The sequence below is a fragment of the Lathyrus oleraceus genome, chromosome 5, assembly GCF_024323335.1.
Source record: "Lathyrus oleraceus cultivar Zhongwan6 chromosome 5, CAAS_Psat_ZW6_1.0, whole genome shotgun sequence".
In the NCBI taxonomy this organism is placed as follows: Eukaryota; Viridiplantae; Streptophyta; class Magnoliopsida; order Fabales; family Fabaceae; genus Lathyrus; species Lathyrus oleraceus.
Window position 1 is genome coordinate 396,743,337 of NC_066583.1, and position 26,448 is coordinate 396,769,784.

The following is a 26,448-nucleotide window of genomic DNA, read 5'->3' on the forward strand; positions in this document are numbered from 1 at the left end:
TTGCTTGAATTAGATTCAACTATTTTCAAAAGATAATACATTGTGTTCACACGCCTCAAAGAAAAATGATTTCTTTATGCTTAAACGAACATACAAATGCTTACACTTTTAGAAATAAAGTTTACAATCATCATCTCTTATATCCAAACATTTTTTAAGTATGAATAAGAGAAAGAAAGTTTTTAGTGAATTTACAATAATATCTTCTAGAATAATTTTCTCACTTAAATACAATAACTTTTTTAAAGTGCAATGACTAAAAAGATGTAAGAAAAGAAAATTATAGAGAGAGGAATGTGAGATATCTCACTTTTTCCGGATTTGTAAGGCAAATGATGGTTAAAAAAAGGAAATGGATCAATTGATAAAATTGATTACTTAATCGATCATCCTAGAATCTAAATGATTAGGTATCATAAATAATAATAAAATTTAGTCAAATTTGAAATATTTTAATAGATAGTCATTACCATTCATTAAGACACTGTCATAATCGATTATAGATTCGTTTTGCCGTTATCTAATCGATTAAGCACTTGTTCTAATCGATTAGGCAGTTTAAAAACTTACCCTTATCAATATGATAGTTCTTAAATCATCTGGCTAGGCTCCAAAAAATATTTTGAGTGATTTTATTTGAAAACTAGAGGCTTCAAAAAATAGTTTTAGCGAATGCGTGATTTAGTCATATTACTTTACGAAAATGACCTTATGTTTTACAAAATATTGATCACTCAGAAACGATCAAGCGAATTTTCACACTTTGAATTTTCAGATTCTTTACTAGATATCTCAATCATATGAACACTTCACTTGAATCTTCTTATGAATGAGACTTGAGGTATCATCAAAGATATCACAAGTGATCATCAAACCCTAAATCTTCAGAGATCTTAATCAAATGTCTTGCGCATCTTTGAGCGCTTGAATTAGCTTTAACACTTGCTTAAAAGATATCATTATCATCTTATCAAGACTAGACATACCTTACTTAGTTTTGAGCACTTCCTAATTAAACCTACAAACACATAGTTTCACAATAACCAATATACTCTTGTGCACCAAGAGTGATGTTGAAATCTCCGATGAAACACTAGGGAATATTGATGACATTTATTATACTATGCAATTTAGTCCGTAGGGGTCTTCTAGCTATATATAACAAATAGGTGTATAAAGAACAAACAAACCTATGAGATTGTCATTCATCTTGAAAGTGAAAAATTTGTTGGTCATCAATATCCACGATATCTGAGTCAATACTTTTGTCACACAACTACCACAAATTGAAACTAAGTTTTCCTCTATTGTTAATAGCAAAGAAAACTTAATATTCAATCTTCTAGGTTAATAATGAGAAAATCTATGTACTTTCATCCATGGCTCAACAATGAAAACAAAATAAAACTTATAACGAAGAATTAACCTTTTTAAAGTCAATTTTAAAGGAGAGTTGACAATACCTTCCACATTTTAAAATATACTATTCATAAAAGTGATGTAACTATCTTAAATTATTAAAACATAAAAAGACTACGAATTTCTCATTGAAATAATGAGAGAAAAAAAAGTATTGGACCAATACAATACACAAATTCTAGGAGCATGTGGATATCATTCATGACAATTTGAAAAAAAATAGGAAATTGATTTTCCCACCCTAAATAATGTTTCTCCACCCTAATAAAAAATCAAAACTACATTTAGAATCTGAAAATGCATATTTGGATGTACCCCATTCACACACGATCCTTTCGTTTTTGAGCCACGAAAAAAATATATGGGTACCTTACATAGATGTATTTACGGATTCTAGTGAACCATGAACAAATGCAGAAACAAAACAGATACAGAAACAAAGATAAATTAACATTGATAATTGTTATGACATACATAAAAAAATGAAACATTAGATTGATAATCGTTAACATAAATTGAAAAATATATTTCATTATTAAGTAGGATATTTCAACATCTTTAGAATATCTTCGGTCGATTTTGAAATATTCACATTCATCTCGATCAAACATTTTATTTCAAAATGATGAAATGCACCCCCACGTAACCCTTAAATATTCATTTGTTTTCAACTCAAACTTGTTGAATTGAATCTTTTCTTCATTGTCAATCGAGGATAATTGGCACTCGAGTTTCACAACTTTTTGATTGTATGAATATTCTAGATGACTTTCCAATATATATTTCAGATCTACAAGAGATGTATACTCAGTTTCCTTAAATTCAAGTGAGGCCTTCACGGCGTTGAAGTAGAAAAATGTGACATGTCAATATATACTCATTCCAATGTGATGTGAATTTGTTAAAAAGATGAGATTAGTGACCCGTATTTATATATGTTTAAGGCCAATATGAACCTTAGAAATTTGATTATGTCTCAGAAGATATTTCAGAAATGAACTTCCAGATACACATTGTTTCGTTGTGTGAAATTTGTGAAATTACGGTGCATCTAGAGATGTATTACCAAATAAGCACTTGCTCGTATTATTTTTTAAATATTTAGGGTGTCTGCGGATATGCGTTTATGGATTCATCCAACACTGCTCATTCAGAACATGTTTTAGAATAGAAAAATGGAGAAAAGTTTTGGAAACTGAAACATACATTAAAATCTATTAAAATATATACACCTGTCATCATTAATATTAATACAGGATTACATAAAAAGAACATGTCTAACCACATATATATACATTGTTGAATTAAAACTAAAATGAATCGAAACATATGTCACGTCTAAATCTATATGTATGGGTGGTTGCACCTTTGACTATTGTTTATTTGTTTCTTGTTTAATGCCACTCAACTTGGTGAATTCTTGCATCCTATCTAAAAAATGATTAGGCCAAGTTTCAACTTTCCTTATTGAGTAAGTTGTCTACTTCGATGATGTCAGTGGCTTAGGGCACCCGATTTCAAATAAACTTGAACAAAGTTTTGCGTTTTTGAAAGTCATCCAATACACATAATACGGTCAGTTGGATTTTGTCAAATCAATACACACTATATCATGCACACTTGCTATAAGATGACTCATTTCAGGGAAGCGCGACCAATTTTCCCCCAACGCCTAACTGCTAACACAAGAAATATGAGATTCATGAATTGCATCAAAATGTTCCTTTTTCCCGTATAACCATGTGTAGGATTCTTTATGCGCCTTTAACTATTTAATAAGATGTTGGCAGACAAATGTATGCATGTATGTCATCTCCTTTATCGATCAAATTAGAAACAACTTGATAACTGCAACTACCGTCACCCTCAACATTGACAACCCGTTTAATGTATTTGTGCATAAAAATCGACATCTCTTTGATGAATTGGAATTTTTGTGTGGTAAATGATGTGGTTTGCTAATGAGAACTCCTTTGAAAACACTTTTTTTTAAGTTGGAGAATCTGGAAAAGTTTGTCAAGAAGTTTAAAATACAAAGGAGATTACATCGTTGGATTGTTATTCGGTGTTGGATTGACCTTCTTAGGAGCACATTTTTTTATCGGTTGAGACAGTGGTTTCAAATATGTGGTTTCTAGATAAACAATCTTCCTCATTTACTCTTTGATGTGGAGTTTCATATTGTCACCGACTTTTAAAAATCTCTCTTTTATCACTTCCTATTTGGTCAAGATAGAGAGAACCTTACGTGCTCATCTCAGGAAAGCTTGGTTGCAAAAACTGGCAGAACAGAATGAAAACAACTCTAACCACTCAGATACAGAGTAAGAAAAAGAAGAAGAGCTAGTAATGGCCGATTTACAACCTGGGAGATTATTGGATGATTATGGAAGAACAAATGCATCTCGGGGGGGGGGGGGGGGGGGGGGGTCGATTGACAGTAGTAAACCAACCGGTGAATGTTCCAAACTTTCAGTTGCATCCCACCACTATCCGTCAACTCGAGAAGAGACCTTTCACATGAAAAATCAATGAAGATGCAAATAAACGTCTGCAAAGGTTTTTGACTATGAGTACTACTCTGAAGATAGAGGCATACACTAAAGAAACTAAAAAGTTGAGAATGTTTCCCTTCACTTTAGCTGAAGATGTCGAATAATGGTTTTACTCACTTTCCGCTGGAAGTATCACTACTTGGAAAGAGATGGAAATAACTTTTTTGAATGAATATTTTCCAGCTTCAGTGTTTGTAAGAAAAATATACGAAATCCTCAATTTCAAGCAGAGGGAAGGTGAATCACTGGGTGATGCATATAAAAGATTCAATAGGCTTCTGGTTGCATGTTCTACACATAATTTAGATCAAATTGAACAAATGAAAATGTTTGTTAATAATCTCAAATTTAAGACCAAACAATTGATTGATACAATTGTTGGTGGCTCATCATATTTTAGAACAACCATTGGTATTAAGAAGATTACTGAGGTCATCGCTGCAAATGAACATTTAGAGTTGTATGATCGATTCACAAGTAAACCAGAAGGGGTAATTAATTTGAAATTGGATACATAGACTGTTAAGTTAGAAGATCACGTTGCATGTGAAGTTGAAAAGAGACTTAAGGCCTTAAATGTAGGTACTCAACAGATAGCTCAAGTCTAACAAGCTCCGTAGTTAGTTGTGAATTTTGAGGAGGTCCTCATTTTGCCATGTATTGTGTTGCACACCTTTAAAATGTATAAGAAGTTAATTATCTCCAGTAGAACAACCCTTATTCTAACACCTACAATCCATGATGGAAAAATCATTCAAATGTTTCCTAGAAAGATCAGTAAGGGAATGTTCCGAAGCAAGGTCCTCTGCAATACCATAACCACCAGGAGTATCAGCCTACTCAGCAATTTCAACAACATCAAGTCCATTATAAAGCAGATTGGGAAATAACTATTGAAAAAATGGTTGCTCATAATTCTCAATTTTAGGAAGAGACAAGGAACAATCAGAGGAACACCACAACGTCCATCAAGAACCTGGAAGTTCAAGTAGGTCAGCTAGCCCAACAACTCTACATGAAAGTTCAGGGCACCCTTCAAAGTGAAACACTACCAAAAAAATCATGAGAATATTAATGTTATCACAAAAGAAGTTAGAAAGCTACTGAAGATGAAGCAGAAAGGGAAAAAATGATGATCATTTCATATAGGTAAATCTGGAAGTGAAAGTAAGAAAGAACCAAAGGAAGTTATGTCAGCCCAAAAGCCCACTGGAGATAAAAATAAAAAAGAGGCTAAACCGGAGATCATGCCACCTTATCCTCAAAGGATGAAGAAAAAGGATCTAAATGAGAAATATTTTGAGAAATTTCTTGAAATGTTCAAAAAGGTGGAGATCAATATTCTTTTCTTTGAAGCACTAGAGCAAATGCCTATGTACCAAAAATTCATGAAGGAGATAATCTCTAAAAAGAGAACAATGGAACATGAGCCAGTAACCTTTACTGAGAAGTGTAGTGCATTGTCACAAGGTAGGAGAATCCCCAACAAACAGAAAGATCATGGAGCTGTCATAATCCCATGCACTATAGAAGGCTGAACTTTCAAGAAGAATTTATTTGATTCGGGAGCTAGTGTGAGCATGGTGTCGTTGTTCATCTATAAAAAACTTGGCATTGGAAAGGTCAGCAACAAATGGACAAATATTTTGCATATCCTCCATAAAGCATGCATATGAAATAGTGGAAGACATACTGGTGACAATAGAGGAATTTAGTTTTCCTGATGATTTTGTGATCATGGACATGCCTGGGGATGAAGAGACATCTATCATTCTTGGTTGATCATTCTTGCTTACAAGTCGATGCAATATCAATGTGAAAAAAGGTATAATCACTTTAAAAGCTTATGATGATGAAATAACTTAGAATGTGCTTGAAAATAGGAAGCAGGAAGGAGAAAAAGGAAAATGAGTGTTGCTTGAGAGGCAACCCAAGGGAGGTATTCGTAACTTTTTATTTTATAGTCTTTAATTTTAAATTAATTTTTAAGTTTTATTTTGCTTTCAATTGGTTTGTTTTTTATTGTTTACTTTGATTTAGTAATATGATAATTATAGCTTTAGTGGTGGTGTGAAAAAGTACTCGGATTGAACGCGTGTGTGTCATGTGTGCATGTTAACCCGCCAAACTATTTTTTTTATATACTTCTAAATGATCTGAGTGGTTTAATTGAGATGTACTGAAGGTTGAGCGGGTTTACCATAACTGATTGAGATGCCCTATCACATAAGAGATATTGTGGAAGCGATCAACTCTACATTACATGGTGAGAGCAGAAAAAGCCAAACACAATATTCATCATAAGAGAGCATTCATGTATGTCTTTATCATTTATAACTTGTGTACTTCCTTTTCTGATATTTGTTGCATGATTACACACACTGAGACACGTTGTTTGTTTTAGCCCTAAGACTTTCTAGTCATCCCATGTATTGTATTTATCCTTTGTTTGCCTCCTTTTGAGCCTGTATCCTTTAAGTTTGGGAGAACTATGCAAAATTGATAAATGTGAGTGCACCTGAAGAAAAAAAGAGAAAAGTTGAAAAATCAACTTAATTGAAAAAATTTAGAAAGAGAGAAAAAGAAAAAAAATCATAAAATCACTCACCAGAAGGAGAACTCAGTGGATACCAAGAATCAAAGAAAAATTCAAAAGTTGAGTAGTCCATGATAGCTAACCCTAACACGCAAGTACTAGAAAAGTTCCAGCAATGATACATTAGAAAGAACATTGTAAAGAGAATGAGTGAAATGACTATGAACCATCAACCTACTTATCCATATACTTATCCCACCTTAACCCTAACTCTGTTACAATCATGAAAGACCTCAAAAAGTATGTGTATTGTGCATCTGATAATCGAAAGAGAGTTTATTCAAGCCTATGTTATGATATTGTGTACTGTGAATTTTGAGTGAAAACACATAAGCACCTGAGAGATTTAGGGAGAGTGTGCAAGGAGGTGACAAATGAAGCAATATCATTAAGTGAAAATATGGAAGATCAATCGACTGTAAATATGCAAGGCTTAAGGTCATGATAAAAGAGAACCACATAAGATCCTAGAGGTATGGTATTTTCAAAAAATTGTAACTTTATCTGAGTTGGCATGAGTAGATAGTCTTAAATCTGCTTGAGGACAAGCAACAAGCTAAGTTTGAGATTATGATCAATCACCATTTCTGCTATAGTTAATATCATTTTAACAGGGGAAAGTATGCAGGTTATTTGTATTTTTCGTATAGTTTTAGTGGTTTATATGTCAATTTCTTTAATTTCGTATTTGTCAATGTTTTAATTAGTCCTGATACTTTTTTTGATCCTTTTGGGAAGGTTGACGTGCTTTGTAGGTTGAAGGAAGTCAAAGAAATGGTCGAAAAAGGAACACAACGAATTTTCAAAAGAATTCACAAAGTCTATTTTTCAGCATGTTCACTTATATTATTTTAAACTGTTCAACTGCTCAGTTTACTTTTTAACTGCTATTTTATTTTCTATTTAAAAAAAAATTCAAAACCTCAACTCTTTTGTTTAACTGAATTAAAACACGAACTATGTATCGTCAAGCAATCCTTGAGATCGATATTTAGGATTTTCTCTTATTACTATATTGGAAGATTAGTACACTTGTTAATTTACCTATCACTCACTATGCTGATTTTGGATCATTTGATTCATAGAGTCTCAATCTTTACACAAATCACCTTTATTATTTCCCAGCCAATTCTTTAGTGTAGCATGGGCAAACTCAACTAGGTTAGTTGTTGTATTTCCAAGGTGTCTAACCTTATCCAGTCAAAGACAAATAATTTTCTCCTTCACCTGATCCAAAATTGTACTTTCAACATATTTTAAGAAATCTGGATATTTCTCAGACACCTTCCTAAAAGTATAACGACATTGACCTATAATTATCCGTAGTAGAGTTTATTATAACATTTCATGCATTTATTATTCTTTCCACTATCACACTAACTTTGACCATTTTTTCGTCTTCACATTTTATTTGTTTGGTATTTATTGCGGGTTTAACTCGACTTTTCACATTCTTTGTGATATGATACCTATAAAGTAATATGTATGAAGTAGGAAACATCTTAGCAACTGAATTCATTAATGCAGTATCGTGATCGATGACAATGACTTTCAACATGTTTTCTTTGTCCTTCAACATTGTCCGACACACTTTTAAAGCCAAGTTATATTGTCCTCCTTTTCACATTCCAAAAATACAAACCCAACAAAATAAGTTTTCTCGGTAGAGGTAACACCAATAATTTCCAATAATGGATGTTTGTACTTGTTGATCTTATACATTGAATCAATGACGAGTATAGTGGAAAACGTGTTGGACAACTTTATGGAATTAGGATGAGTCTAAAGTATATCTCGAATGGTTTCTCCATCCTTGCACGTTTGATATCGGGATACATAATTGTTATCATCCAGAAGTTTCAACAGTTATTGCATTTCAATTCTATCCAATATTATCGCCTTGTTGTTATGGACACAAATATTTTATACTTGTTTGATATTTGACATATCTTTCGGTCTTTTGTGTTTTAAAGTTGCAAGTAAATTTTTGGGCTGCACCATGTTCAACGTCATGTAAAAAACAATTATTTTCAACTCAGGCATAAGGTGACATACAATGGGATGATCGACTAATTTGTCACACTTGTCATGGTTATGTAAAGCAAAAATCACATTAAATCTCCATTTATTATTTGCCAAAAGATAATCACATAACTTAAAAGAACACTCACATTTCCTAGAACCAGTGTCATCCTGTTTCAACTTTCGGAGATGAGTTGCATACTTGCCACTTCTTTCGCATATTAGTTTCACAAATGCAATTATTCTAGCTGAACCATTATCGGACCTTCCGATTACAAACCCCCATTTTGGATTCCTCCGTGCGGATCCATTAGAGCATATGATCACAAACATCAAAGTCTCGTCCATTTGTAAATTGGTTGTCAATATCTACCTCCTTGACATTAACATGTTTGACATCCGTAGACACAATAAGTTTAGGGATAACATCAAGGTGCACCATATCTAAGGCAAACAATAAAAGAAAATAATAAAAATATTGTTTGAAAGAACTCTGAACAGTTCCGACAATGCATTTTTGTATGAACTCATCTAGAATTCGGAAATATATTTTCGAACTCAACGTAATTAGATTAATGTGAGCAATGAAGAATGTTATACATAACCTTTACCTTAAATTCTAGATTATTTTGCTCCTTTTGATGTGGTGAAATACAAGAATGAAGTTTTTAAGTGTAAAACTTTAACAGGAGGACGCTTCTTGCTAACATTGTCATTGTCATCACCATTGTTGTCTTTCACCTTATAGCGCGACTCACCCTATTCCGAACATTGATCCAAAATTTCATACTATTTTATGTATAATATCCAATCATTAGAGCATGCATGTATTTTGATATACTCCAAACTCATTTGACACAATATCTTCTTGACCTCATAACAACGACCCGACAAACTGTTATCTTCTAGTAGCATTTGTTTCAATAGATCAAACAATTTCGTGAAACTTTATCCGACCACCCACTTTTTTCTTGAGATTAAACAATTTTAACAACGCAACAATTGTGTAAAACTTGTGCACGCCTTATATAAAAGGGCATCTTTATCACTACATAAAGTATCATAAATATGGACTTTCATGAAAGACGATTCTCCAATATCACAGATCATGTCTTTTAATCGATCATCCATATCTTCATCAACTTCATGCATTTGTGACGTCACATTTCATTTTTTATCCACTTCTCCATCCACATCTATGTTGTATAATTTTAACATATTTCATCACAACATAGGTGATGTAATATTTCTTCCTTCGAACGTTTTTTTAATATTCCCGCAATTAACACAAGGATAATAAAAGAGACCATTATTGTTGGAAAGATTTTATTCCGCGAAGTCAAGGAATTCAAGAACTCCTTTCTCATACATGGGACCTAATATATCAGATTTCATCCAACTATGATCCATAACAAATTCTGAAATTTATATCAAAAGACTATTGTGAATGACACACTAATGATACACACACAACATACTAATATGGTTATATGTATAATAATATATCAATCAGAACAATATAACATTTCACAACACCAAAACCTAAAGCATATTCATAACCCATAACCGCAAATACGATTCATGACATCAATCAATAACCTAATAATTTCATTTGGAACACCAAAACCTAAAGCATATTCATAATCACATTTTTTTTTTATTTACAATAGAGTTTATTTTTATACAATGTGAGCATCTAAAATTTACTTTACTCGGAGACTGGGGAACATGAACAACGCACATCACATAACATCATAACAACAAAAATATTACAAAATCTAAATAAAACTAAAACACATAGTAATCCAATTGCAACAAAATGAAAATCCACATCGCATAAAGGAAAAGCTCACCACAGTGCGCGAGAGAGATCGATAAATGAACAATGAACATAGAAAAGTAACGTACCGTACTTCGAAGAGGAGGAAGAGACCAAGAAATAAATGAAGATGGTAAACATTGGACGTTCCAAGAAATGAATGAAGATGATGAAGATGAAAATTTCTTTATCGTTGTCGTCTGGTTCGCTAGGGCATGTGTTATGAAGAAAATAAAGAACCTGTTATGTTTTATATTTCAAGTTTGCAGGAAAGAATTTCACCACGGTTGCAAATACCAAATGTAGTGAAACATGACACATATAACTACAGTTGATAAAAACAATTGTGGTTAATTGTTTTTCACTTTTTATTTAACAATATAAGTTAAGGGATACACATTTTTTTAATAAAAAAATATATAAAAATGTTGATGCTGTAATTCGAAACTTGTAACCCTTAATCTATCATCACAGTTGTTATTATGAACCGTGATGAAAAGTCTTTTAGTAAAATCTACTAGGATTGACAAAATGATCGTTTTGAACCCACATTCATGCATCTACCAACTGATCAAACTATTTAATGTTTTTTAGGTTTTTTCTTTAAATTTATTTAAGTGACACTTCATGATGTGGCTAAGACAAGAAATTATGTAGACGTGTCACACAATTTCTAAGAAGTCATAATTTTAAAATAAAAAATCATCTACCACACCATTTACCTCAAACAAACCATTTTTCTGTCTTTTCTGCCAAACATAAACTTTTCTTCCAAGAAACATAAATCAAACCATAACTAAATTTTGATGAGTTATCATGAGAAAAAAACATTCATATTTGGTCAAACATTCAACTAAAGATCAAAGACTCATCCAAACAAATGAGAGAGACATCACATATTCACCAAAAATCCTTGAGGTTATAAGTGAGAGACACCACAAGTATATGGGTCCTCTTACTTATAAAGTGTTTAACCTCCACTTTGCTAAACATCGTGAAACATTCACATTGGGTCAAACACTCACCTAAAGGTCAAAGACTCATCCAAACAAGTGAGAGATACCACATATTCATCCAAAACTTTAATATGATAAGTCTATGAGTCTTCTTACTTCTAAAGTGTTCAACCTCCACTTTTCTAAACAATGAGACTTATAACTCACACTTATTTCTCAACACAACTCACTTATTTCTCAACAAGTATAACCTAAAAAAAACTAGATGACATGTTTCCTATTATCCTTTTTCTTCCTATAGATGCAATACTTTCTCTATCCATGATTTGCAGGAGATTCAAAGCTATAACTTCATCTCACACACCGTGGAAATCTTTATGCAAGAGAGACTTAGGTTCAACGTGTGTGGATTCACTAGTCAAGTCTTGTAACTCCAATCATTTTTTTTCAGATTTTGCAGTGGATAAAACACTACAAACAAGTATATATAACTTCCAAATTTTGCAGGCAGGGTACAGTTCTTCTACTCTGATATATATAACTTCTGGATTTCAAGTAATACAGTAAGTTAATTGGAGGAGTTTCTAAGCTTCTTGTTACATCAAAATCAATATCTTCAATTTTCTTTCAAGAAGCAAAGTAAATATATGAAATAAACAACTCTATCTCCAAAACAGAAAGATATTCACATATAGATTACAAACATAATAATGCAGTGAAAAACATACTACTACTGCAGTAACATCCAACATCCAGCATATCAACACCATAGTACTTGCAAAAACACCATGAGTTTTGTAAACAAAGTTTAAAATTGAAATACCGTTTTAAGATGATGATGGTGGTGGTTGTTGATTCCTTAAAACACTAATGAGTAGTTGTCTCAACTCTTCATCTCTCTTCTCTCTCAAAGCCATTAACCGTAATATCTCTTCTTGTTGTCTTGCAATACGGGCGAGTTCCTCTTGATTCTTCAAGTTTTGTGCTTTTAAATAAACAATAACTTCATTGTCTTTTTCTTCAACCGCTTCATTAGCTTCTGCTTGAGCAGGCATATCAGAGTGAAACCAAAGATCTTGTTTCGCAACTGTTTCGTCGTTGTACGAAGGAACTTTTTTTCTGATAAAAAATCTTTTGCTCCCATTTTCATCTTCAAAATCTTCCTCTAAATCATCTATTGAAAGTTCAATGTTATCATTTGAAATTGTCCTTTTCAGTGGCAATATCTGTTCAGAATCTCCCAAAGAGGCTGAAGAACATTGGCTGATTAAATGGTCAGACTCATGGATTATGCCACCACGCTTGTACTCTTTCAAAACAGGCTTACAACCCTCATCAGATATGGAAGGATCATTAATATTTTCATCAGATTCCACACAATTACGGGTAGAATTATCAGAAGCGGGATCATAACAAAAATTTCCAAAACCAAGACAGTCCACAAGTTTTGGTGGAAATCCAGGCGGAACACCAACTTCATTAGAACTTCTGTTAAGTTTCCCGACATAAGGTCTATGTTTTCTTGAACTTAAACTTCTCTTCTTCTGCACAATTTTTTTAACAAAATCGCCGTGACTCAATACCGATTCCTTCCACCACCTTGCATAACGCATGGTAACATCTGCCTCAAAAAACCTTGGTGGAAAATACAAACTTTTATCAGTTATGAGCCTGCGGTAGTTTTTCCAAGAAACCTCTTTAGTCTCATTCAATCTAGGCACATAACTTGGAATATCTTGATCTACTCCAAATTGCATAGCAACTCTATGTGGCAGATACTGCTCTATAGAGTCAAATCCAACAAGCTCCGAAACTCTCATGCATATAGCAAATGAGAGCATTGCTTTGTCCAACTCTTTTGAAAACGGAACCCAAATTTCATCCTTAGGATAAAACATTCCACACTTATCAGCATATTTACCATATGGACGCCAAAGAAAATCATCGACAGCAGAGTCCAATGCCAACTTAACATCGTCAATTTTCAAGGCCTGAACCTTATTCCACCTAAACAATAAAGGGTCTTCATGGTTGATTAACCCAGGTTGCGGTTGTAAATTTTTGAACCTCTCCCACACCCAAATTTGAACCAAGTAAAAAGGTGAGTAAAAAGTAACTTCTAAAGGAAATCTATCACCTCCGGCAACATGTTTCGACAAATTAACTATTGTTTTCTTAAACAAAGTTAAATCCTTATATATGCCAGCTAAAACCGCCGGTGCCAACGCAATCGGATTCCCTCTAGCAAGATGAATAGCAACAGGAAACAAAGATTGATTCACTAAATTATTGTGAGGTAAAACAAAAATCGACAACCAAGTAACAAGAAACGCTTCGTGTTCAATTTCACTACCTGCATCAAGGAATATATCCATCCATGTTCTTGTGGTAGCCTTAGATTTTCTAGTCTGCCAAGGTTTCTGCCTTGCACGTATCAGTCTCTTTTCCACCTCTCTCATTTCTTGGTCTTCAACTTTGGCAAAAACCGGAAGACCGATGATAGGGTAACCCCCCAAAACCATGACATCCTCCAAAGTGATTGTTGCCTCCCCAAATGAAAACACAAATGTATTTGTCTCACAACACCATTTCTCCACAACCCCATGCAGCAAGTTTTGATTTTTATGCATGCAGCACTTAGAGCTCATTATAGCTTCAAAGATTCCAGCTTTCTTCCATACTGATTCATACAATGGTTTAAGCTCATCAACCCAGTAACACCATTTATCTGGTGGTTGGCGCCACCCACTGAAATGGAATTTCAAAGGCCATTCCTTTGGATCAAACACAGAACAAGATGATGATGGGTTAAAATCAAAAGGTGGCTCATCAATGGAGTTTGAAATTGGTTTTAGAAAATGGGCTGTTCTGAAAGTTGGTTCACTGTCACCAGCTGGTGAAACCATGCAATCTTCCCTCACCTCCATGATAATACCTTCATACATGATAGATATGGCAATAATTTTCAAAAAGCTCAAATCTTTGATGAAAAATTGTGATGAGGTTAACTAAACTCACAAGAATGCGCAGTTTTTTTTCTTTTGAGAAATGATTGTTTGTGATTGTAAATTGTAATGGCTAAGTGGCATATTGTGGTAACTTCCAAAGAGTACCCTTGCACAAGAAGGGAGAATGGGAAATGTCTGAAAACCCCAACTCTTTTTTCTTGTATCTTAAAAGCAAAACTATCGAGAGGCCTTTAATTTTATTTTTTCTATGGGTGCAATATTATCTTTTTTTAATCAAATAAATGTGTTAATTATGGATGCAATTATTTTGAATGATACGAAAATGATGATAGTAATAAAAAGATATAACAATCACATATTTTTAAATGTTCAAAATGTGAAAAAAATAATGTAGAAATTATGCTGAATAATCATGTTAAAAAAAATTAAAGGACCAACCAATTAAAAAAAACAAGTAATTTTGCTAATTTAAAATATTGAATTAAATATGTTTTTAGTCTCATTAAATATGGACTATTTTATTTTTAATCTCTGGAATTTTTTAAAAAGAAATTGTTGTCCTGATATTTATGACCCACACTTTTAACAGCTAATATCAATATTAATGACAACATGACAAATAATACGGAATATTGTGTCACATCACTTAATATCAACACGTTGTATTTCACTCTAAAATACCAGATGGATTGTGAGGTTACAAACCTCTTTAATTACTGAAACCATTATATCACCTGCAACATCTCAACGAGAAGAATGATACGCTCAGCATGCTTACGGCAAGGGAGCTAACATGAATACAGAGATATCCTAAGAGTCACCCAATAAAATAAACTTGCCTAAGGTTCTAGTTTTGTTTTTATTTTGTATACTTTGGAGTTCCAAATGTTCTTGTTTCTGTGGAAATGTTGATCTACTTTTGCAGTCCATATTTCAGAATACGCCCTCAGAGGTTGTTAAAGGTGAAGACGGAAAGAACACGCTGATGGGAACTCCAATAGAATCAGCATTGCTTGGATTTGGTTATTTTAGGAGGTGATACTAAGTTTTGCAATGACAAGTATAAGATAATTAAAGTTGAGCCTTTCAATTCAAACAGAAAAAATATGTTAGTTCTTGTTTCTCTTCCAGATAGCTCCAACAAAACTAGAGCATTTTGTAAAGGAGCATCAGAAATAGTGGTTAAAATGTGTGACAAAGTTGTTAATGCAGAAGGAAAAGTTGTTGATTTGAATGAACAACTAAGAAATAACATCAATGAAGTTATTAATGGTTTTGCTTGTGAATAAACTCAGTTGAATTGCTGATCAAAAACATGATACTATGAAAAATTCATGTGAAAAACAAAAGTCCTATGTAATTATTTCCTATTTACTTTCACATGCAAAGCATACCGGCATTAACTATGGAACCACATAGATGACATTCAAAAAGTACTTACCCGGATACATGCATTTTGACAAACAGGTGGCGCTCATCACTTTGCAAAACAGATGCATGTATTTAGGCCACAGTTGAAAAGATTCATGTAAGTATTCTACATGCACTCTTTAAACCTGCAGTCTTCTTACAAAAGTAAGTTATTTTTAAAAAATTATTATTTTTATTTAAAATTCTAAAATAGTGCTTAGAAGCACTCATTAGCATGACTTGTTTTATTAGTTGCTTAATTAAATAAAGAGCTTAATTTATAGATTTTTATAAGTTTATAAGTTTATTTCTTTTTTAAAAATAGATTTTTAGAATAAAAAACATTTATATATATATATATATATATATATATATATATATATATAATATATATATATATATATATATATATATATATTATATATATATATATATATATATATATATATATATATATATATATATATATATATATTTCAAATTATTCTAAGTTTAACAAGGAAACTTTGTTTTGATTGAATTTGAGTTTTTGTTTGAATTTTTTTTATTACAAAAGATGGAAATGGGTAATGGGGATCTTAGTATCAACTTTGAACTCACTTGTTTATATTAATTTATATTTAATTATTTTGTTTTGATTATTTGAAATATTAGTTATATAATCATTACTTTGATATTTTGATTTGAACTTTATTATTTGAAATATTTAAAATGTGTATTTGAATTTTTTTTCCATATTATTTTACTTTATTATTTATAATTTATAATGTATATTAATTTTTTTTAGCATTCTAGATAAATTATGGGTTTATATTAACTAATTTGAATCAGGTCTCATTTCCTAAATTTGAATCTGACTCAAAGTACACAAATTATGTGTTCTTTCCTTGAATCTCAAGTATCATGATTATGCATATCAGATTTTTTTATTCAGCTTTGCATGGTAAAGGTTGAATGTATAGATTTCTCCAGTATTTGACCATTGACCGATCCAAAATAGTTGTCCCTAAGACTTGTCGGGTATTTTGTCAACGAGAAAGTCTTTCAAAGATCGAGGTCGACATCTCATCGTTGAGTCAACCGTAAGAGGAAGTGGGAAGGTTATGAGGTAGTTGCAAAAGTAATGGGGAATAAGCACATTAATGGTCTTTCCTATCATTGATACACTTCATCGATCTTTTAGGCATGTGGCTTTAAGCTCGTAAGTTAGGGCGTGACACTCTTCTCGAGGGAATTCGAGTGCGCTTGAGTTCACTTGTATTCTTAAGGTGAAATAGGGTCATTGATTTTTAAATTTTCGTGTTCTTTTTTACTTGGTCAACTACTCGCTCTCCTCTATATAAAGGTTTCTTGATTTTTTGGGAGAATTTTCCGCCATTCCTGAGCGTCAGCTTCCTTTATGTAAGAGTGATTCACTTCCTTCTTATGAGCTTTTTCTTGAGCATTCGTATTCTTTGGAATAAATATTTCCTATTATGCGTTTAATTTCTACCTTCTTCACCATATTCCATTTCTCTAGGCACCGTTCTTACCTTGAGTTTATTTCTTCACGCACAATATTTACTTTGTCGTGGCTCGTATAAATGATCACCTTATAAATTTGTCTAGTAATTCTAGAAACAATAGTTCTCCCTCTTTAGTTAGAACAGAAACATCTGCTAGCTCAGATTCCCACCATTTACTCCCTCAATTTTGTTATAAGTCGCTTTGAAGAAATTTTTTGACCAAAATATAAGTCGTTTTGTAATACCAAAGAATCATTAATGTTATTTTTTCTATTAGACCCTTAAACATTTATTATAATTTCTTCTTTCAATTATTTAAATTTATCTTTCCCATGCAATTAATGAAGAAAAATATTGTAAAATCCTTCATAATTTTTCTTTCCCATACAACAATGATTATTTTTCTTAATACGTGTGAAAAATCCAAAATGACAAAATAAAAACGAAGGTAGTAGTTGATAGCCAATCTGTCTAGTCATTATAAATGTGTCTGATTGTTCTGAATCGTAGAGGTTTTATGTTGGTTCTCTTAATAGAGAAACTTCCCATGACGAGTCTTCCTTCAAAGATCTCCTTTTTTATGACAATGTTGAAACACAGTCATTTATGTGTCCGATCCCTCCACCTCTATAGGGGATTCAACTTTCCCTACTCCGCCTTCATCGGAGATGGAAGTTGTTGCCTTGAACAAGGAAGTCACTCAAACTTTCATCAAGACTTACCATACCATTTTTTGCTAGGATCCAAGTGATGCGAGATTAAGGATCATCATGCGTGAGGGATTCATCCTGTTGGTGTCAAATGGCTCAAGACATATGATATCTTTTGTACTTACGAGATACCTCTAAGGAGTATTGAGCTTGTGGGTTTAGTTGATGCGATTAAGTATAGCTGGGTGGATTCTGAGATACGGAGACCCCATCTACTTTGGATAGTCCTACATATGTGATGTGGGCTAATATAGAAGTAAGTTATCTCTCTGATTGGTTAGTTCGAACTATGGAATCAGGTCAAAGGATGTGTAGTAGCTTCAGGAGGTGATATATTCCTTTTTATGAATGTTTGTTTACTCGATTAAACCTATGGTTTCCTTTGTGCGAGTTTGAAATGGAGGTGTTGATGTCTTTGAAGGTTTCCCCCTCACAGTTTCATCCTAAGGTCTGGGCTTTTTTATAAGGGCATTCCAATTTTGAGCCAATTATCAGTCTTGGAATCCCTCATACCAAATATTTTCCATCTCTTTTTTATGATACATATTTCTCGGAATCATATATAGGATCAATGGCTCATCTCAATGCGCCAAGAAGTTCCTCGATTTGGCACTTGCGCCGAGAGCTGAGATGATTTTGGGGATCACTTCAAGATAGTAAAACCTTATACTCTAGGGATTTATTCCCCGTTATTTTAGGTTCCCACTAAGCTTCCTCTCCCCACCGACTTCCAAGGCTTACCCCCTGGTTCATGCACAAATAGGTTTTGAAAGTATTGGACCTTGGTCCATTTCAAATGTTAACCTTAAGAGTATGTTGTTGTAGTACCCCAAAATTTGCCCTCCTTTTTTCATAGTTTTCCATTCAACCACTTGGCTTGGGGATCATTTGCATACATTCATAATTCATTCATATGCATCATTTCTTCACTAATGGATCACCATGGATTCAAAACCTTGGACTTGTGAAGCTAGGGTTTGTGTGGAGATCAAGCTTCAAGAGGATGGTCTGACTATCTCATCAAGCATAAGGGTGTGAAACCCTAATTGTTTGGTGGTGGAGGCATAGATTCAATAAGGGGTTGTTCAAGCAATCCTTAGGGGTCTTCAAAACCTTAGTTTTTGATGATATGATGATGGGTCCTATGGAGCTTCTCTAGGCCTTGTCTTGGCCATCAAAACCCTAATGAGGGCTCAAATATTGGAAGACTTGTTGTTGAAGCATATGATTGTGTTCAAAAGACTTACTTGAGGGGTAGGGCTCAGGGAAACCCTAATCAATGAGATAATGAATCGGATGGACTTAGTGGCTTGACTTTTCATCTAGTGTTATCCATAACCCTAAATATAACTCACTTTTCACCTATTGTCAATGCACTTGGTCTTGAATCCATATTGGTCTCAATGTCCTATTGTTTGGTCCATTTGATTGTTGGTGCACATATGGCCTTGGTCATCCAAACAACCAAACCTATTGTGTTACAATCAAGTTGTAGGTCATGCCTATGTAAGAACAAAAATTGTTCTACATCAGATTCCATGATTTTGATGATAACAAAGGATGAAACCAAAAATGGCACCCTAACGAAAAGTTTCTAAGTGTGCAGGGTTCTAAGGAAAGAAGGAAGAATTGATCAGATACATAATCATATCAGATACAAATTATCAGAAGACCAGAAGCATCTGAAGTAGAAACACGTTCAAGAATATCTAACTCTGAGCAAAACAGCAAAATATCAGAAGCATCTGAACAAGAAATACACTCTAGAAGTTCTGACTCTGAACAACGGTATGTCTAACTCCAGAAACTCTCAGCGCTATCTGAAGAAATCATCAGAACTCAAAAGAGATCAACATCAGAAGCTAGATAGCAGATTCCAAGATCTCCAGAAACATGAAGACTCTGATTATGGAATTGCTAAATAAGGAAGAGTAACGTTAACTTCAAATAAAGTTATGGAAATGGATTTCCTAATACAGGAAGAGACGTCAACTCCAAAAATACAAATGATAAGGAACTATCTGTGGTAAGTAGTCATTCAAGAAGAGAAAGTTGCTTTGACAACAAGCAACATAAGATATGGCACTATTTATTATTCAAGAGTTATTATCTGCCATGATTTTTCAACGGATCCTTCTCTTCTATATAAAGGACTGCAAATCAACATTCAGTACACAATAATACAACAAGATTTTACTGAAACATCAACACACAAAAATACTGTTTATTCTCTCAATCTTCACGAAGCTTTTGCTTAGTACGTGAAATACTTTGTTCTTTTTGTTGTAATATTTGCTTATCTTAGAAGCACTCTAGATTACATAAGCTTTCATCTATTGTTTTATTTTCCTCAAGTGACTCTGTGTAGTCTGTAGACTTGAGAGGACTAAGAGATCTTTCTCTTAGACGTTGTTTGTAAACAATCTTTCAAGATTAGTGGATTAAGTCCTTGTTGAAGGCGAAATCACCTTGGTCGGGTGGACTGGAGTAGCTTTGTGTTATAAGCGAACCAGTATAAAATCCTTGTGTTATTTTCATTTTGAAAAAGCGCTTATTTTTTCCAAAACAATTCAAACCCCCCTTTCTTGTTTTTCTCACCTTCAATTGGTATCAGAGCTCCGGCTCTGTTATTGATTTTCTAATCAAACACTTAACAGTGTAGAGAGATCCAGAACGAGAAAAACTATGGCCCACACAAATGAAAAGGATAGTTACAATGCTAAGCCTCCTGTCTTTGATGGAGAGAAATTCGATTACTGGAAAGATAGAATCGAAAGTTTCTTTCTAGGCTATGATGCTGATCTCTGGGACATTGTCACAGATGGATACAAACCTCCTGTCACAGAGGATGAAGCTGAAGTTCCCAGAAGTAAGATGTCAGATGATCAGAAGCGAGTTTTCAAGAATCATCACAAGGCCAGAACCATACTCCTCAATGCTATATCTTATAACGAGTATGAAAAGATCACCAACAGAGAAACAGCCAAAGACATACTTGACTCTCTAAGGATGACTCATGAAGGAAACTCTCAGGTCAAAGAGACAAAGGCTCTGGCGCTTATCCAGAAATATGAAGCTTTCAAAATGGAAGATGACTAAGCTATAGAGGCAATGTTCTCTAGATTCCAAACTCTGATTGCAGGTCTCAAGGTTCTAGACAAAGGATACACAACTGCAGACCATGTCAAAAAGATAGTCAGAAGCTTGCCAAAAAAGTGGAGACCCATGGTTACTGCTCTGAAGCTGTCAAAGGATCTGAACAATATCAGTCTTGAAGAGCTTGTCAGTTCTCTCAGAAGCCATGAGATAGAACTAGAGGAAGATGAACCTCAGAAGAAGAACAAGTTTGTAGCATTAAAGTCCAGATCTGAAAGACGCAAATCTGATAGAACCAAAGCCTTCCAGGCAGAAACTGAAGATGCTGATGACTCTGAACCAGAAGATTCTGATGATGAAGAAGAATTGTCCCTCCTGACCAGAAGAGTTAAACAACTCTGGAAAAAGAGGAACAACAACTTCAGAAGACCAAGACCCAGAGGGGATCGATCAGAATCAACCTCAAAAGGTAAAACTAACAAAGATATTACTTGTTATGAATGTAAAGAAACAGGTCACTACAGGAATGAATGCCCCAAGCTAAAGAAAGATAACTCTAGAAAAGAAAGCTTCAAGAAAAATACCTTCAGGACAAAGAAAGGATTAATGGCTACCTGGGATGATAGTGAATCTGGATCATCAGATTCTGACTCTGATGAACAGGCCAATGTGGCACTTATGGCTACCACATCCAGGAGCAGCTCAGATGAAGAATCTGAAGAGGTATTTTCTGAACTCTCTCGATCTAATCTAGAATCATGCTTGTCAGAAACTCTTAACTCATATCAGAAATTAAAAAAAAAGCTTAAAAACATAAAAGGCTGTCTTAAAGCAAAATTTGAAGAATGTGGCAAGCTTGAGATGACAATTCTAGCGCGGGAAGATACAATCAGATTGTTAACATTAGAAAGAGATGGAGCAAAAAGAAAAAGCTTAGAATTAGAAGAAGCGTTATCTCAAACTCCACAAACTTCAAATGCAATAATTTATAAATACGAAGAAGCCTTTCAAGAATTTCTGAAAAATGGAATAGGTAGGAGTATTATGGCATCCATGATTTATGGAGTCAGTCAGAACAATAAAAAGGGAATTGGGTATGATCCTAAGGAAGTTAAAACTTCTACTAGTGACCAACTTAAATCTCCATTTTCATATCAGTATACACACACACAAGAACAAAAATTTGAAAATGCTAGAAAACCCAAAGTCATAAGAAACTCTGGGAAAACTAATCAGAAAGGACCCAAGAGATTCTGGGTACCAAAAGATAAGATTGTGTATGTTGCAGATATCCTATGCAGCAAAGTTTAGACACCAGTCATGGTACCTGGACTCTGGATGCTCGCGACACATGACGGGAAGAAAGTCTATGTTCCAAAGTCTGGAACTTAAAGACGCTGGATTTGTAGGCTTCGGAGGAGATCAGAAAGGAAGGATCAGAGGCTCCGGAACTATTGGTAATGGTACTCTTCCCTCTATATCTGATGTCCTTTACGTAGAAGGATTAATGCATAACTTGTTATCCATAAGTCAATTAAGTGATAACGGTTATGATGTAATCTTTAATCAAAAGACATGTAAAGCCATTAATCAGAACGATGGCTCTGTCCTTTTCACAGGCAAGAGGAAAAACAACATTTATAAAATTAATCTTTCTGATTTAAAAGAACAAAATGTTAAATGTCTGATGTCTGTTCATAAAGAGCAATGGGTATGGCATAGACGCTTGGGCCACATTAGCATGAGGAAACTTTCTCAGCTAAACAAACTTGAGTTAGTCATAGGCCTACCTAAACTAAAGTTTTCTTCAGATGCTCTGTGTGAAGCATGTCAGAAAGGAAAAATTTTCTAAAACATCTTTTAAAAAGAAAAATGTTGTTTCTACCTCTAAGCCTCTGGAACTTCTCCACATTGACTTATTTGGTCCTGTGAAAACAGCATCAGTCAATGGAAAGAAGTATGGACTAGTCATTGTTGATGATTACAGCCGCTGGACATGGGTGAAATTCCTAAAGCACAAGAGTGAGTCTCACTCTGTATTCACTAGTTTCTGCTCCAAAGTGCAAAAAGAATTTGACTCTAAAATTATTAGAGTTAGAAGTGATCATGGTGGGGAATTTGAAAACAAAGATTTTGAGGAATTATTTGACTCTAATGGAATATCCCATGATTTCTCCTGCCCTAGAACTCCACAACAAAATGGAGTTGTAGAGAGGAAGAATAGGACACTCCAAGAGATGGCCAGAACCATGATCAATGAAACTAATGTGGCAAATCATTTTTGGGCAGAAGCTGTAAATACAGCGTGTTACATTCAGAATAGAATCTCTATAAGACCTATTCTGGAAAAGACTCCCTATGAACTGTGTAAAGGAAGAAAACCAAACATTTCATATTTTCATCCTTTTGGATGCTCTTGCTTTATCTTAAACACTAAAGAACATCTGAACAAGTTTGATTCCAAAGCACAGAAATGTATTATGTTAGGATACTCAGAACGCTCTAAAGGCTACAGAGTATACAACACAGAAACCAAAATTGTGGAAGAATCAATTCATGTCAGATTTGATGATAAGCTTGACCCTGAAAAGTCAAAGCTAGTTGAAGATTTTGCAGATTTAGAAATCACTCTTGCAGGATCTGATAAAACTCCAGAAGCAACTGTCACTCAGAACTCTGAAGAAATTAAATCCCCAGAAATCCCAAAGAAAGTTAAAAGTCGTATCAATGTATCTGAAGATTTGATTCTGGGAAACAAAGACGAACCTGTTAGAACCAGATCTACCTTCAGGACCTCTGAAGATACTCCTCTGGGACTAGTGTCTCTGATTGAGCCTACGTCCTGTGATGAAGCACTTCAAGATAACGACTGGGTTTCAGCCATGCAAGAAGAATTAGATCAATTCACAAAAAATGATGTCTGGGATCTTGTTCCAAAGCCCAGAGGCACTCACGTTATTGGAACCAGATGGGTATTCAGAAACAAGCTGAATGAGAAAGGAGAAGTCGTCAGAAACAAAGCTCGACTGGTAGCTCAAGGTTATAGTCAACAAGAAGGTATTGATTATAATGAAACTTTTGCTCCAGTCGCAAGGTTAGAATCTATTCGTCTTCTTGTATCTTTTGCTATTAACCATTCTATTAAATTATATCAAATGGATGTCAAGAGTGCATTCCTTAATGGTTATATATCAGAAGAAGTGTATGTCAACCAACCTCCAGGTTTTGAAAATCCCAATTTTCCAGAACATGTTTTTAAACTTAAAAAATCTTTATATGGACTTAAACAAGCTCCCAGAGCTTGGTATGAACGTTTAAGCAATTTTCTTCTGGAACACAATTTTATCAGAGGGAAAGTTGACTCCACACTTTTCTGTAAGAACCTTAACAATGATCTCATGATATGCCAGATATACGTTGATGATATTATTTTTGGTTCAGTTAACGCCTCTGTTTGTCAATAATTCTCTAAGTTAATGCAGGCAGAATTTGAAATGAGCTTAATGCAAGAACTAAAGTTCTTTCTGGGAATTCAAATTAACCAAACTTCAGAAGTTACATATGTTCATCAAAGCAAATATATTAAAGATGTTCTGAAGAAATTTGACATGGCTGACTGTAACTCTGCAAAAACTCCAATGCATCCAACATGCATTCTTGAAAAGGAAGAAGTAAGCACAAAGGTTTGTCAGAAGCTCTATCGAGGTATGATAGGCTCTCTTCTCTATCTGACTGCTACTCGTCCTGATATTCTCTTTAGTGTCTGTCTCTGTGCCAGATTCCAATCAGATCCTAGAGAATCTCATTTAACAGCAGTTAAGAGAATTCTTAAGTATCTGAAAGGAACTCCTAACCTGGGCCTAATGTATAAGAAAACATCAGAGTATAGACTTTCGGGTTACTGTGATGCAGATTATGCAGGAGATAGACTAGAACGAAAAAGCACATCTGGAAATTGCCAGCTTCTGGGAAACAATCTGATATCCTAGGCTAGCAAAAGACAGTCAACTATCGCTCTATCAACTGCAGAAGCAGAATATATCTCAGCATCACTATGCACAACTCAGATGCTCTGGATGAAGCATCAGTTAGAAGATCTGCAAATCTTTGAGAGTAACATTCCTATCTTCTGTGATAATACTGCTGCCATTTGTCTAAGTAAGAATCCCATTCTACATTCCAGAGCTAAACACATTGAAATAAAACATCATTTTATCAGAGACTATGTTCAGAAAGGGATAGTAACATTGAAGTTCATTGATACAGATCATCAATGGGCAGATATCTTTACTAAGCCTCTAGCTGAAGATAGATTTCTTTTTATCTTAGAAAATCTGAACAATCAAAATTGCCCTGAATGAAGTGTGGCTCTGAAGATGTAAAATGAGACTCTGACATAAACAAATGTGTTTCTGCCTCTGACTCTGATACTTCTACCAGTTAAGAAGATATCTGAGTTAGAAATCTCCAGGAACCAACCCTTTGGTATTCCTGAAGATCAGATACATCAACACGTGGAGCACTTAGCGTCTAACCCTAGAACTTCTAGACAGCTGTCCAGAAGAAAATCAAAGGGAAACGTTTGAGATCTCCTCGAGCAGTGTGCATACTGTTGGGATTAGACATTCATTAATGAGCCTTAATCATTTTCCCCCAAGCGTGCTAACTTGTGCTTTGTGCTAACGCTGAATAGTGTGTCGTTTTGCATGTGTTTTTTATTTAGGGTATTTAAACACTTTTCTCACATTTCACACACTTATCACTCTCACTCACTCTCAAACCCTCTCTGAAGCATTTCTACAATCTCTTCATCTTCACCTTCATCTTCATCAACTATGGATGCTCAACAACAACAAGTTTTCAACTTTTCTCAACAAATGGAATCCAACACCACTGCCCAAAGTTCAAGCATTCCAACTCCAACTGTTACAGGCGTTTCCATTACTCCAGTGTACAAGGAACCCCATATTCTTGATCGTCAACCTCACATTAACCTAGCAACTCCCTTTGAGGGCTTGGATGTGTTATGTGAAACACTGGTGGACTTCGACAACATGAGAAGAAATGGAGTAGATCTTACTGAAGAACTCCGTATACAAGGGTGGGAAAACTACTTCCAAAGGCTTTATGGCCCTATTTACCCAAATCTCATCAAAGAATTCTGGAGATTTGCTGATGCTGATGACCACTTCATCGTCTCCTTCGTTTTGGGGGTAAAGATAGTAATTACTGAAAAGTCAATTTCTTCTTTACTAAACATGGAGAAAACTGGAGGAAAAAGGATTTACAACATCAACCCTAGGTCAAGGCGCATTGCTGAAGTGATCAATCCAACCATCTTCAAACATAACACTGAAGGAAATCCTTCAAAGAACAAAGAGCTTCATCAGA

The 26,448-nt window shown here is 34.2% G+C and overlaps 1 protein-coding gene across 1 annotated transcript; it reads right to left on the reverse strand.

The window, feature by feature from the left end:
• Positions 1 to 6,291: 6,291 nt before the first annotated feature.
• LOC127085065 (uncharacterized) lies at positions 6,292 to 14,528 on the reverse strand. Its single transcript, XM_051025629.1, has 4 exons — positions 12,191 to 14,528; positions 9,204 to 10,651; positions 6,583 to 9,036; positions 6,292 to 6,492 (listed from the first exon to the last, which is right to left on the reverse strand). The coding sequence occupies exon 1, from the start codon at positions 14,310 to 14,312 to the stop codon at positions 12,195 to 12,197; it is 2,118 nt and encodes a 705-aa protein (XP_050881586.1). The 5' UTR covers positions 14,313 to 14,528; the 3' UTR covers positions 6,292 to 6,492; positions 6,583 to 9,036; positions 9,204 to 10,651; positions 12,191 to 12,194.
• Positions 14,529 to 26,448: the final 11,920 nt, after the last annotated feature.